The sequence below is a fragment of the Macrotis lagotis genome, chromosome 1 (genome assembly GCF_037893015.1).
Source record: "Macrotis lagotis isolate mMagLag1 chromosome 1, bilby.v1.9.chrom.fasta, whole genome shotgun sequence".
NCBI lineage: Eukaryota > Metazoa > Chordata > Mammalia > Peramelemorphia > Peramelidae > Macrotis > Macrotis lagotis.
In genome coordinates this window covers 330315814-330330715 of record NC_133658.1, presented here as the reverse complement: position 1 = coordinate 330330715, position 14902 = coordinate 330315814, and the positions used below count along the sequence as shown (strand labels likewise).

The 14902-nt window shown below is 36.9% G+C and overlaps 1 protein-coding gene across 3 annotated transcripts in view; it reads left to right on the top strand.

Annotated features, from left to right (window-relative positions):
* Window positions 1-14902, top strand: part of MRRF (mitochondrial ribosome recycling factor) — a 53169-nt gene that overhangs the window by 15113 nt on the left and 23154 nt on the right. For all 3 annotated transcript variants that reach the window (XM_074211645.1, XM_074211644.1, XM_074211643.1), the window contains exons 4-5: window positions 4581-4699; window positions 14053-14144. In XM_074211645.1, coding sequence (XP_074067746.1) covers window positions 4581-4699; window positions 14053-14144 — 211 coding nt within the window. The remainder of the gene's footprint in view (window positions 1-4580; window positions 4700-14052; window positions 14145-14902) is intronic.

The window sequence follows — 14902 nt, the reverse complement described above, 5'->3', positions numbered from 1 at the left end:
AACTGAGTAAACCAGTTTTTTTAAAGCACCTGCTATGAGTCAAAGTCCAGAGATAGTAAGGAAAGGCAGAACTAATCCCCATCTTCAATTCTAATTGAAGATACAACATGTAGATAACCATGCACAAGCAAGATACTTAACAGTGAAAATGGGAGATGATTTCAGTGGGAAGGCACTAACATTAAGGAGTACCAGAAATGTTTACTTGCAAAAGTTGGGATTTTAGTTGAGACTTGAAGGAAGCCAAAAGACTGAATTGAGGGGCAGCTAGGTGGCGCAGTGGATAAAGCATCGGCCCTGGAGTCAGGAGTACCTGGGTTCAAATCCGGTCTCAGACACTTAATAATTACCTAGCTGTGTGGCCTTGGGCAAGCCACTTAATCCCATTTGCCTTGCAAAAACCTTAAAAAAAAAAGACTGAGATGAGAAGGGAGAGCATGCCAGATATGGGGAAAGCCATTGAAAAGACTGAGTTGAGGGGGTGGCTAGGTGGCATAGTGGATAAAGCACCAGCCTTGGAGTCAGGAGTACCTGGGTTCAAATCCGGTCTCAGACACTTAATAATTACCTAGCTGTGTGGCCTTGGGCAAGCCACTTAACCCCATTTGCCTTGCAAAAACCTAAAAAAAAAAAGACTGAGTTGGTGGATCTTATGTGAGAAATAGTGAGGAGGTCTGCGTCAATAGATCATAGACTATATGGAGGAGTGCAAGGTATAAAAAAGGTTAGAAGGGACTAGACTATGAAGGACTTTAAAAGCCAAGCAGAGGATTTTATATTTGAACCTGGACATAATAAGGACCCACTAGAATGTGTTAATTAGGGGAGTAATGTGGTCATATCTGTTACTTCAGAGAAGTTTGCTTTGATACCTTAGTGATGAACTAGAGTGGGGGAGAAACTTGAGGCAGGGAGGATAATTTAAAGGCTTTTGCAGTGTTGGCAGCATGAGGTAATAAGGAGTGGTGGCAAAATCAGAAGAGAGAATAGGGTCTGTATGAGAGATGTGGGAAGGGCAAATGGATAGGACTTGGCAACATATTGAATAATGGGGGTAGGGGACTGAGAGGAGTCAAAGATGACCTCTAGATTTTGAGCCTTGGTAACTGGCAGAATGTTGGAAAAATAGGAAGAGGGGGAGGAGAAAGACATGGGGTTCAATTTTGGCTACGGTGAATTTCAGATGTCTGTAGGATATCCAATTCTAGATGTCTATTGACCAGTTAGAGAAACTGGAGGTCAAGAGAGAGGAGATGAGGTCTGGTGAAAGGTTATGACTGGATGAATAGATCTGAGAATCATCTGCATGGAAATGATAGTTGAATCCATGGGAATTGATGACATCACCAAGCAAAATCATAGGGAGAAAGAAGAGGGTCCAGGAAAAAGCTTTCATGGACTTTCATACTCAGTAGTTATGAGGGTTCAGCAAGGGAGAATGATCAGAGAGGAGAACTAGAAGAGAGCAGTATCATAAAAACCAAGAGGGAAGAGATTATCAAGGAGAAGAGTGATTGTGTCAAAGGCTGGCAGAGAAGTCAGGAAAAATAAAGGTTTAGGAAAAACCATTAGATTACAATTTGAGAGAGAAAACTCTTGGTGATCAACACTGATATTTTGGTTTTGAAAGTGACAGGAATGGGGGAGTAGAGCCACACAGTGGCTTTGGATGGATGTATCCTCTTCAGAAGCAGTGACAGAATTGATTTGATTATATAGTGGAAGTGGGTGAGAGAGAGGAGTAGGCATTCAATGGCATGGCATCTGGTGGAGAAACAGCCAGGAAATGATCTTATGATACTATAACAACAATTTTAGAGGTGCCAATGCTCAGAATGAGTTATTGCTGCTAAGGAAAAATAGATACAAAAATAAATTGTTGTTTTTTAAATGATATTAAGGAAGAGAGAACCATTCCTTGGAGTGTATGGGACAAGAATAATTGACCATATAAAGAAAGTATAGCTGCTTAATTCTTATTTTGCTTGTTTTCTCTGCCAAAGTAATCTTTGCACTGAAGAAGACAGGACAGAAAACTTAAAAAAAAGTAATAAAGAAGTCATTAGAGAGTATATTATGGACCCTTAATGAATTCAGGACCCCTGACCTATATGAGTTACCTCCTTCATTCCTGAAGTAGTAGTACATATGATTTCTGAGACACTGTAAATAGTATTTGAATGATTTTGTCCCAGTTTTCAAAAAAGGGAAGAGAATGGAACCTGTAAATCATAGAACAGTGACCTTGACTTCAGTTCCTGGCAGAATTCTAGAAAATTATTGGAGATATGGCTAACCAACATCTGTAAAGGAAAGATGTGATGCAGCCTAGGTCTTTTCTTCTTCTTCTTCTTCTTCTTCTTCTTCTTCTTCTTCTTCTTCTTCTTCTTCTTCGTCTTCGTCTTCGTCTTCGTCTTCATCTTCATCTTCTTCTCCTTCTTGCCTTCTTCATCGTCATTGTTGTCTTCATCATCTTCATCTAATTCTTCCTCCCTTTCCTCCCCCTCCTATGATCCAGAAGGATCTCAACAGGTGAAATCATTGGACTTAACCTATTAAGTTGGAATACAATAGGAATAAGTGTAAAGTCTTAGATTTCTGTTCAAAACAGACTTTAGGGGCAGGTAGGTGGTGTAGTAGAAAATGGAAAGGAAAAGCCCTGAAGTCAGGAGGACCTGAATTCAAATCCAGCCTTGAATACTTGATAGGTCTGTGACTCTGGGTGAGCCACTTAACCCCAGTTACTTTTAAAAAAAAGAAAAAGAAGCAGACCTTAAGTATTATATGGAGAGAGTCATGGTTGTATGAAAAAGAACTAGGGGTTGTAAGCTCAGTTAAAGTTACTAGTGTTTCATCCAAAAAAGCTAATTTGATCTTGTGTTGCATTAAGAAAAATATAGCATCTGAGAAGAAGAAGGTTATACTTCTGCTGTTGTAATCTGTATTGATCAGGTTACAACTAGAATATCATGTTGGTTTCTTGGCATCACAAATTAGGGAGGACATTGATAGACTGGAAGGAGTTCAGGAAGGGCAACCAGAATGAGTGAAGGGCCTGAAACTCATATCATAGGAGGATTGGTTGAAAGAATGGGATAAGAACAGTCCCAGTGGAGGGGGAACCTTATAGCTCTCTGCTATGACCAAGGAAGTCAAGTAGTAAGAGCAGTGGAGGGAAGTGAAGAGGCAGATTGAGACTGGATATGAGGAGGAGCTATATAACAATTAGTGCCATTCAGAAGTGGAACGTACTGTATTAGAAGGGGTTCCTTCTAAAGCAGAAAACAGCCTACTATTAGATATTGTTATTGGTATTATTTTTGTGATATGGGCTGGACTACTTCCAAAATCCCTTTTTTCTCTGAAATTCTTTAATTCCATATTTCCCAATTCTTTTCTTTCTACTACCTCGTGGACAAGTGCTTAGATAATGATCACAATTTTACAGTTGAAGAAGCTAACGGAGAAGTCAATGGCTCACTATTCACAGGACTGGTGAATGATGGAGCTTATACTTTAACTCAAGTCTCTTGATTCTAAATCTGTTTCACCGTGATATTCAATTGGCCTAGTGGAATCACAGCCCCTCCATATACAGGGTACATTCCAATCTCTTTTCATCATCATTCAGTTGCCTGGATTTTTCTTTTTCTCCTTTATTTCCCTTTATCTTCTAGCAAAGTCCTCTGTAAAGACTGAACTCTTTCAGAGCAGTAGTCCCCATTATTTTGCTTTTTGGTAGCTAAATTAAGTAGTTTTCAACAAACTTACTATTATGAAAACAGTAATTTAGGATCAAGGCTTCAGCTCAGCTCTTATGTCCCTGGCAAGGTATATAATGACCCAGGATAGTCTAAAAGTTAGTTGCAAGTAAGCTTTTATTTTCTTTTGCTTTGTTTGATTCTCTCTTGAATCACAAAAGGTATCAGCAGCAAGTGATTCCTACTGTACTTTGTTGTGGTTGTATTTTGCACAATACAAAAGAAATTTAGAAAAAAACTTTTTTTGGCTTTTGATTATAGATGCATCTTTACCAAAAAACCTCTATCTTTGATGCTTTATAGCTATGCCAGCAAAATGCAAGTTAGGTCATTTGGCGATGGGCCCAGTGAAAAAATAAAGGCTGGTATCTGAGGACCCCTTAAAGTTTGGAGAGGAGTCACCAGAAGACTTGCCAAAATTGGAGGAGTCTTGATCTATGTTAGGGGAGAGAACACCAGTACCAATGAAATCACCAGTCTGTGAAGTAGTAAAGTATAAATAATTGTGATGTTTTTTGCTATTGTCAGGCTTTGCATTGTTATTTTCCAGAAGTGATCTTGGTGGTGACTCACTATAGTGATCAGTTTGAAGTGATAGTAATTCAGTTTAATTTAGACTTTTCTTCCTCTGTTATGTCAAAAAACTTGAGTGCTAGGGAACTACACAGCCCAACTCAAAATAGGTGCCCTTTTTGGAGTTTTTGGGTTTTGGGGGGAATAAGTGAGAGAAAAGGCTACAACATGTATTCAAGAAAGTGACATTTAAGCCTAAATCAAATAATATAAAGTAATGGAGATATGTGTAATGTTCTCTTTCAGGGTCCCTGGATCACATAACTGTGACAACTGGTGATGGGAAGTTTGCTTTAAATCAGATTGGCCAGATCTCCCTGAAATCACCTCAGCTAATATTAGTAAACATGTCCAGTTTCCCAGAGGTAAGATTGCTTTATTCAAAGGTTCCATTTGGGCTGAAGGTGGAGTGAGGAGGAAGGTAGAAAGGCTAGATCAAGAGGAGAAGGAAGCATTTCTTTCTTTGCTCTTACCATTTTTCAGGTTCAAGTAGAAATCAGAATAGAATAAACTTGCAGAGAAAACTTAACTTGAGGATAAAGAAAAATATTCTTGTTTTTGTTCAGTTTCTTTTTGGCTTATTATGGGGCAGTGTAGTGGTGCAAACTACATCATTAATTATTATTGTTGAGTTGTTTCCAACTCTTCATGACCCTTGTGGACTATAGTTTTTTCTTTTTTTTTTTTTAGAAAGATTTTATTTATTTTGAGTTTTACAATTTTACCCCTATTCTTGCTCCCCCCCCCCCCAACAGAAGGCAGTTTATTTGTTAGTCTTTACCATGGAGTTTTGTTGTTGTTGTTGTTGTTGTTGTTGTTTTTTAGTTTTTTGCAAGGCAATGGGGTTAAGTGGCTTGCCCAAGGCCACACAGCTAGGTAATTATCAAGTGTCTGAGACCGGATTTGAACCCAGGCACTCCTGACTCCAGGGCCGGTACTTTATCCACTGTGCCACCTAGCCTCCCCTACCATGGAGTTTTCTTGACAAAACTCACTGAGTAGTTTGCCATTTTCTTCTCTACTGAAGCAACAGAAGTTAAATGACTTGTTCAGGGTCACATAACTGGTGTCTGAGACCAGATTGGAATTTACAAAGACTGACTCCAGGCCCAGCACTTTATCTTTTGAGCCATTTAACTGTCCCTATAACCTTAATATACTGCCTTTTAACTGAAGTGATCGGATCATTTGAGAATAGAGAGACAGGGAATAAGTCTTTTTGAGGCCAGGCAAGGAAAGTAACATTGAATATGGAGTCAGAGTGTTGAGTTCCAAGTCCTAGCTATATTGTGCATCTTTGGGCAAGTAACCTCCCTTCACACCTTTAGGCTCCAATTTCCTCATTTATAAAATGAGATTTCCTTACACACCTTTAGATTTCCCTTTTTTCCATCCAAATTCTATAAAACTACCCATCTTTACTCCCTAAAATCCATTGTCATTTCTACATTGTGAATTCAGTCTATACTGAACACTGGACCATTCATAGATTCATAGAATTGAATGAGATCTTAGAACAGAGATGATAACCTCATCCCCCCTGCCCCTTCTCCAGTCAGATTAAAATTGGGAAATATTTAACAAAATAAATAAAATATATTACAGCATAGATAATTATAATTGATGGATTTCTAAGTCAGTATGGGACTTAAAGGGATCAGGTTCCTATTTAAGTTTGACATTACTGCCTTAGAGAATGTCTAATCTAAGCCATATTTTTGATTAAATGGAGATTTAAAACACCAAAAGTTCAAGTCATTTGCTCCATTGAGTTAATAAATAGACCCAGAATCTTCTGACTGCAAGGCTTTATACTATTACCATCTTGCCTATTCTTATACCTTCCTCAGTTATCTAGTTTAAGTTAGTTTGGTTTAAGGAAACAACCAAAAGTCACTTGTTTCCAAGTCAGTCAAATAAGATATATGTTCAAAATCAGCAAGTTGTAGGGGTAAATCTAAGGAGACAGGTGTCATATAATTGAAAGGACCCTTAATATAGTGCCAGAAGATGCGAATTAAATTCCAGTCATGTCTGTTTGACAAGGCATTTAGCCTTTCAGTATAGTAATATGTAAAAAAAAGAAATTTGAATTAGATTATTTATATCATCCTTTCTCAGCTCTAAAACTCTTTTCTTTTCTCTCCTTTTCACCCTTACCCCCCCGAAAAAGTCCTCCAAAGTAAGAAACAACATTGATTAAAGATCAGTGAATTTCATTTTTTTTTTGTGACATACAATTTGATTCTGAAGGTAGTATTACTATCACTAGAACAAATGTCCATTTTATCGAGCCAGAGACCACTTGATGAGCTCAATTATAGAAGGAAGTTTCTATACCATTCCTTACTCTTTCTCACTCTACATCCAAAGCCTTGGGGCTTATAACCCCCAGGGTTTATAAAACTGAAGACATGGGAGGTGGGAAATCATCCAACACCTGTGCTGAAAAGGCAAGCCTTTTCATGAGCATCATTGCTCTACTTTAAGATAGGAATATGGAGACTTATAACTGGAAAATATTTCCCATATCTGCTTCCTCTGGGGCCCTCAGCCATATCTAGCTAGTTTATTTTCTACCAATGATACTGTGGAGCCAATTTAGGGAATGGCCTCCTAATTGCACAGCTTGAAGACCTCATCAGTGGGATTGCTTTGCAGTTCCAGCCACTTCTATTATTAAATATAAAATGGCATTCACAAAGAAAGAACCTGATTGGCCACTGCAGGGTGATAGGAGGCAGGAAGAGGATCCATAGAAATTAAAGCACTTATTTTTTTTTTTGAAGTCATAGTGTCTTCATCTTTTCTACCACCATATCACTTTCATTTTCTGCCCATTACAACTTGATGACTTTAGAAGTTCTTGCAGATTATTTACAACAGAAGTTGTATTGTGAGGAAATACTTGTTCCTTTTGTGATTCCTTTGTGATGTCTGGGGAACAGAACTGCTGTAACTAAACATTTCCTTCCTATAGCTTAGAAATAGTACATAAAGGATTGAGCCTCCCAACTTTAACATGTTGACCTATTCTTCCATATGTTGACTTGATTTCTTTTCAAATTCAAAGATGTTTGATGATGCAACATAAATTTATATATATAAAACATCATAGAGTCAGAGTTCATAGGATTTAGAAATGAAAGAGGCCTTAGAAGGTATCTATCCTGGCTTTCTTATTTTACACAGGAGAAGACTCAGACCCAGAACTCCTCAGTTATCTGCTCAATACCTTAGATGAACATAGCAGAGCTCCAAATCTCTCTCCCAGTCTGATGTTCATTAGAATTGGAAGTGCTTTTAAGATTATCTAATGCAATTTCTTTATTTTGCACAAGGGCAAAATTGAGACCTAGAGAGGGAAAGTAATTCTCTCTAAATCACACAGCAGGTTTGTGGCAGGATTGTGACTTGAATCCAGGTCTTACAATTTCCAGCCCTGCATTCTTTTCACTGCACCATGAAAACAAAACAAAAAAAACCTCTTTTGCATTTGTTTAACATGTGTCTTGGCTGATAAATGATACAAGTTTGTAGCTGCCATTGACAGACTTGCCTGCAGCTAGAGTTAATGATGGGAAAAGAGAGGAATAGAAACCACAACATTTGGCAAAACAAGGCAAGAAGAAAAAATTTCAGTTAGTTCCTGCCCTCTCACAGCAGCAAAATTAACTAGAAATAGTGGGAAAAACACTGGATTTAGAATCTGAAGTCCTGGATTCAAATCTCTATTTAGTTGATTACTAACTGTGATCTTTGTCAAAATGCTTCATCTCACTGAACCTTATGATATTTGTACTGTTTAATGTGAGGGGTTTTGGGTGGCTAGATGGCGCAGTGGATAAAGTACCGGCCCTGGAGTCAGGAGTACCTGGGTTCAAATCCGGTCTCAGATACTTAATAACTTACCTAGCTGTGTGGCCTTGGGCAAGCCACTTAACCCCATTTGCCTTGCAAAAACCTTAAAAAAATAAAGAAATGAATCTCTTCTGTTTAAAGTGGCATGAAATCCCTGAGAGCTGTCCACCTGTACTGACCCTGAAGGTTTATGTGCAGTGTTCCTTCCATTGGCATGGGGGTGACTTGAACTTATCACTCACTCTTGGTTGGGATACTTCTCCAATAGTAGATGTCCCATACCATACTTGGAAGCTTTTTCAACTTGGAAAGACCTGCCAGAACTTGACTTTATTTTCATGACCTTTATATTATGGCAAGGTATTGGAGGAAGATTCAGCAGAGCTTTTTGAAGAATTTCAGTGGACCCATGACCTCATCAGTACAGATTATACACCTTTAAATATTCTTTTTCTATGTGGTTTTTGTTCAAGTCTTTCCATGATTCCTCCCAGAGTGATCTAGTTAAACCATCTAATATAGATGTAAGTAAGGAGAGAGAGTTTAAACAGGGCAAATCTGCGAGGAAATCTGGCTGAGAGTCAGGGAACCTATGTACTAGTCCCTGTCCTACCATTTACTAGCTTTGTGACCTTGAGTAAGTCACCCTCCCTGCTTAAGTCTGTTTCCTCATCTGTTATATGAGGAGGTATAGATTTTAATTCTTTCTAACTATTCATGAAATGAATATAATCAAATTCAAAGTATTGTCTGTGTTAGTGGTAAATTATACATTATGTGTGAAAATGAGTTGTTCAAATACATATTGCATAAAACCTTCCTCTTGCTCTTTGAAAAGTTCTGCCCCAATAGACTTTTAGTTTTCAAAGATGTTTTAGTAAAACCATCTACATATTTTGCAATAATTACCTTTCTCAAGTAAAAAGTTTTTTTAATTATATTTTTCCCTATTTGTGAAATCAGAATTCTTTCATTGTAGTTTTGAAAATTGGAATCAGAAACAACAAAATTCACTTTATTTGATGGCACATAGATGGAGTATAAAGTCATCAGTGTTTTTTAATGCATCATGTCAGAATCTTTAAAAACGATTATTGCTGGGGGGTGGGGTTTACACTGTAGTAATTTCTTGAAGTTCTCTACTTTTCACTTCTCATCATGTTCCCTCCCCTTTTTGCATAGAAGAATAGTCAAGCAAAACCAGTTGACCCAGAAGCTACTTATGATAGTGTTTAGGTTTCTGCTCCCTTAGTTCTCCACTTCTCTGTGAGAGGAGGGAAATCTGTTTCAGCAGCTCTTCTCTAGAATCAAGATGGGTTATTGAATTAAGCCTAAATTGAGCTAGCTTTTATTGTTTTCATTGCATTCTAATAGTCATTATGTATGTTGTACTCTTGATTAAGTTTTCCTCTCTATATCACTCGACTCAAAGTCATGTTTCTCTGAATTCTTCATATCCATCATTTTTATAGTGCATTAGAATTCCAGTATGTGTATATTCTATAGCTTGTTTAAGGATTATCCAATCAATAGATATCCACATTGTTTGCAGATTTTTGCTACTACAAAAGTGTTTGTTAAAAGTGCTACTATAAGGGGCGGCTCGATGGCATAGTGGATAAAGCACCTGCCCTGAAGTCAGGAGTACCTGGGTTCAAATCTCAGTGTGTCTCAGACACTTAATACCTAGCTGTGTGGCCTTGGGCAAGCCACTTAACCCTGTTTGTCTTGCAAAAAAAAAAAAAAAAACCTAAAATAAAAGTGCTACTATGAATATTTTGTTTTATGTGAGCATTTTCCATCTTTGTCTTCTTTGGGATTTGTCCCCAGAATGAAATTGCTGGGTCAAAAGGAAATACAGTTTAGGGCTTTCCTCACAAATTCCAAATTGTTTTTTAGAACTTTGTAACAGTTCATAGTTCTATCAGCATGTACCTTTTGGTTGATTGGACCAATTTTCATATGGTGGTTGTTAGTAATAACTGATAAAACTCTTGACAGTTTGAAAAGCACTTTATATGCATTATCTCATTTGATTCTCACAACAACCCCATGAGGTAAGTATTATTGATAATATTCCCATTTTAAAGATGAGAAGTTGCCCTTAAATATCTGGTGGTGGACTTCCAACCCATGACTTTAGACTTTTCTGAACCATATTTTGCAATTATTCTTTTGTAATCTGTTTGTTCATATCCATTGACCACTTATCTATTGGGAAATGACATTGGGGAGACTTTTAAAAAGTATAACCATAGGCATGAAGATCACAATAATATTAAGAAAAAACCTTTGAAAGATTTCAGAGCCTTAATCAACACAGTGATCAGTCTTGACTTCAGAAGATTTAATGGTGTAACAGTCCTGAGGTGATAGATTATAGTTGCATGATACATGACCCATGTGTTAGTGGGTTTTATTTGACAATATTTATTTGTTACATTGCAAGGCTCCTCTTGAGAAGAGGATTTGTTAGTGAGTGGTGAGAGAGGTGTCAAAAAAATAAAAAAGAGAAAAGAATATCAACAAGATTTAAAATACAAAGAAGGAAACAAAAAATTTCAGAAGGATTTTTTTTCTTATCAATAAACGGGACAATTTTGTTCCTGCCTTGTTAAATAAAACAAACTAAAAGAAGTTTCAAATACAATCTTCCTTTTAATTTTTTGTATATTGAAATGTTTGTTGATAATTATTAAGTTCATAAGAAAAAAAATTGTTGGGTACATCCTTCATCTGAAGGCTTTAGAGAAAAAAGATAGAGTTGTTCAGGATAAGAAAGTATGGAAAAGTAGTTATGTGTATTGCTCAAGGGGGCAAAAACACCAATTTCTAATCCATTAAAGTAGAGAACTATGTTTGTCCAAATGGATGTTGTCTCCTTTGAAATGTCTCTCTTGGGATTTTCTTTCTGCCTATCCCAAGATATAGTCTTTGACCTTAACTCTAGGACCAAATTATGAATCATACTAAGCCATGAGTCTTATAATTTTATAGTCATATCTCAGTTTTTGGCCCTAAATGAAATAACTGGTAGAATACTTTAAGACTTCTAGAGCATTCTCCTCTTCTTTTTTTTAAGGACAATGGGGTTAAGTGACTTGTCCAAGGTCACACAGCTAGTAAGTATCAACTGTCTGAGGCCGAATTTGAACCCAGGTCCTCTTGACTTAAGCTATTGCACCATTAACCTGTTTTGTATTTGTTGTTCTGCTGTTTAACTTGTATCTGACTTTCTGTGATTTCATTTTGGGGTTTTCTTGACAAAGATACTGGAATAGTTTGCCGTTTCCTTTTCTAGTTAATTTACAGATGAGTTGAGGCTAACAAAGTTAAGTGACTTGCCCAGAGTCTAATAATTGAACTCATGATGAGTCTTCTTGATTCAAAGCCCAGTGCTCTATTCACTGTGCCACCTAGTTGTGATGTATGCACATAGTAATTATCGTTCTTATTTTACAGATGAAGAAACTGAGGCTTAGAGAAGCTAAACCTAACTATAATCACACAGCTAATAAATGGGAGCCAGTTTTAGAAACTGATGACAAAGCTTGATCATTCATTTACACTTTATGTACCTGATTTAACAATTTTCATAAGTCAGATCCTTTTCCTCACAACTGCTCTTCATTCTGATCTTCCAACTTATGTTACTAAAAACGTTGATGAGATGTAAATATTGGGAGAAGACACAGACAGTTTGATATAGGAGAAAGTGAATTGTCCCAGAGAACCAAGCCTTATCCCTCCTCTGCCACTAACTCACTTGTGACTCTTGCTTTCACTCTCTGTGTCTTTATTTTTTTCTTAGTGAAATCAGGGAATTAGGTCAAATAATAATAATATATAACTCATGAGTTAGTAAGATTTGCCACCATTTAGGATTTTCAACAGAACATACTGAAGAGTCTGAGTCTAACCTCAAATAGACATTCCAAGACTGGCTTGAGCAGTAGCAGCATATTTGGAATAAGTGTATAAGTTTAGAGAAAAGTAATGTCAAAAAGTAGAGAGTATTGGCAGAGGAGTCTAAAGAAACCTGTATTAGATCCTGCCTCTGGTTCCCACTTAATTTTTTTTCTGAGGAATGGATTTTTTGCAAATCTAAAAGTATTGTATAAATGTTATTTTGTTTTTTATCTCCCAAGAGAACTACTTAGATGGATAGGGCAATTATTCAGATGAGTAAGTTTTGGTTTCTTTGTATTAAAGAGATACCTCAACAACAATAGTCATTGAGTCCTGTTAGTTCATAGTCACATCTTTTATAGAACTTGTACCGTGTACCTCTGAACAAATAATCCTTTAATGTTTTGTGAATAAATGACTATGGAAGCAAAGGTGTTTCTGGAATAGAAGGAAACATTTCATTCATTCCATCTCCTTCCCAGAGAAAGGCAGTCAACTTGAGCTTGAGACTCAGGGAAGAAGTACTAGACCTGGAATTAAGTTAGTGAGTTCTTCAATAGGATTTTGGGTGGACTTGGCTGTCAAATTTAACTCTCATAAATTGTCTTTGCTGAAGGCTGCTTTCATTAATTTTTCAGACAGTCAATGAAAGGTTCTCAGTTTTGAGCTGCTCTTTAGTATGACAGATCAGGTATAGCTGCAGCATTCTTAAGCATGAGAAAAAGTCATTAAAGGAGCTATTCAGATTTCCCACCCCAGCACCTGGAGCAGGGTTGTGAGCATTTTGGAGAGGCTTATTTGGGTTTCTATAATGGAAAATATCCTAGAGATAAGAGCTGTTCTGAACCAAAAAAGATTCCCCATTTTTATGGAGCCTGGACAACCACTTGTTAGGAATGCAACAAGAATGATTCTTGTTTGGATGCGGATAAGCTGGTTTATTCAAGGGTCTGTGAATTTTTTTTTAGTACTATGATGTGTCTTTCAATATAATTGGTTTCTTTTGCAGTCTTAACTTTTATTTTATTTATGAAATCCTTAGACTTCACCAGACTGCTAAAAGGGTTCATTACACAAAATAGGTTAAGAATGCCAAAACTAGGGGCAACTAGATGGTGCAGTGGATAGAACACTGGCCCTGGAGTCAGGAAGACCTGAGTTCAAATCCAGCCTCAGACACTTATAATTACCTAGCTGTCTGACTCTGGGCATGTCACTTAACTCCATTGCTTTGCAAAATAAAAAAAAAAAAAAGAATCCCCAAACTAGATGATCTCTGAGATGCCTTTCAACTTCTGAGTTGCTATAATTCTATGACATTTGTGATTGTGTTTCAATCAGTCTACAGGAGCCCTTTGAGACAGGTCATCTGCCCCATCAGGACTCAGAGACAGAATTCCTTGGACCCTTCAATACAGACATTCTTACCATGCCTGTGAACACACAAGCAGGCATTTCATCACTCAGGAAAAAGAATGAGTATGTTTGGCATGAACATAATCTAGCACCTAAGGAGTTAAATTGATTTAATCTTTCACAATCGGCACTGGAAGATTTCTAGTCAACTGGAATTTTTAACAGACAAAATCTTTCATCTGTCTTTACACCAATCTTTGCACAATCCAGCCCCCTCCCTGGAGGATTTATTGTGGTTTTGATCTGCATTGCCTCAAACCATTGAAATCTTTTCAAAGCAACAGAGGTTTTTTTTTTTCTTTTTTCTTCTTGTTACTTTTTTTCTCTTGCAGTACCCTGGTACCAAGAGTGGACACAGTTTGCTATTCAGCCTGATCAAAGCAGTCTGCACCAATGTAACTTCCTGATCTTACAGGGAACAGAACTAAATGTTTCCATGTTCGGTTGAGATGGATCGCCAACTGTCGACAGAGCAGTTGCATCTGGCAATAATTATTTACTAATTCTACTTACCGTTTGATCTGGTTTGCAGTGTACAGCTGCAGCTATCAAGGCCATAAGAGAAAGTGGAATGAATCTGAACCCAGAAGTTGATGGGACAGTAATTCGGGTGCCAATTCCCAAGTAAGTTAAGTGACTCTCAGGTGAAATTCATACAAGTTCAACTAAATTCAGCAAATGTTCATTAAGTACAAGACCCCACAGAATTCTAGGCATACAGAGATAAATGGTTTTATCTTCTAAAGGACATCTGAGATGGAAGGGAACTTAGGGAAAAAATATCAGAGGTTGAAGAGACTTTAGAACATCCAGTTTTGAAGATGAATAGAATTTTAGAAAAGTTAGATATGATAGACTTCTGGAGAAAATTGAATGGGGATTAAATAGAATATACCTTCTTCTCTGTGGTACTTGGACCTACCTTAAAATTGACTATGTATTAGGGCATAAAAGCCTTACAGTCAAATGCAGAAAAGCAAAAATTTTAAATGCATCCTTTTCAGAACATACAATATTAAGATTTGAAGGGATAGAAACTATCCCTTTATGTATCATTTTATGCAAGGAAATAAGTCTAGAGTTATCAGATGACTCACCTTTAGTCAAGTTTCCTGTAAAAATCAATAATTTTTATTCGATGACCAGTATGTTAAAGGTCCTATTTAGGGCCCTGAGCAAGTTTGATTGAATAGGGCACAGGCCTTGATCTCAAGTTGCTAATGTCAATGTCAAATAATATATATATATATATATATATATATATATGTATATATATATATATATATGTATGTATGTATGTATATGTATATATAGATGGATAGATATGAAATATGAAAGAGAATTAAGATAAGGTCAGTTGGTCAAGTGCTATGAAAATCAAG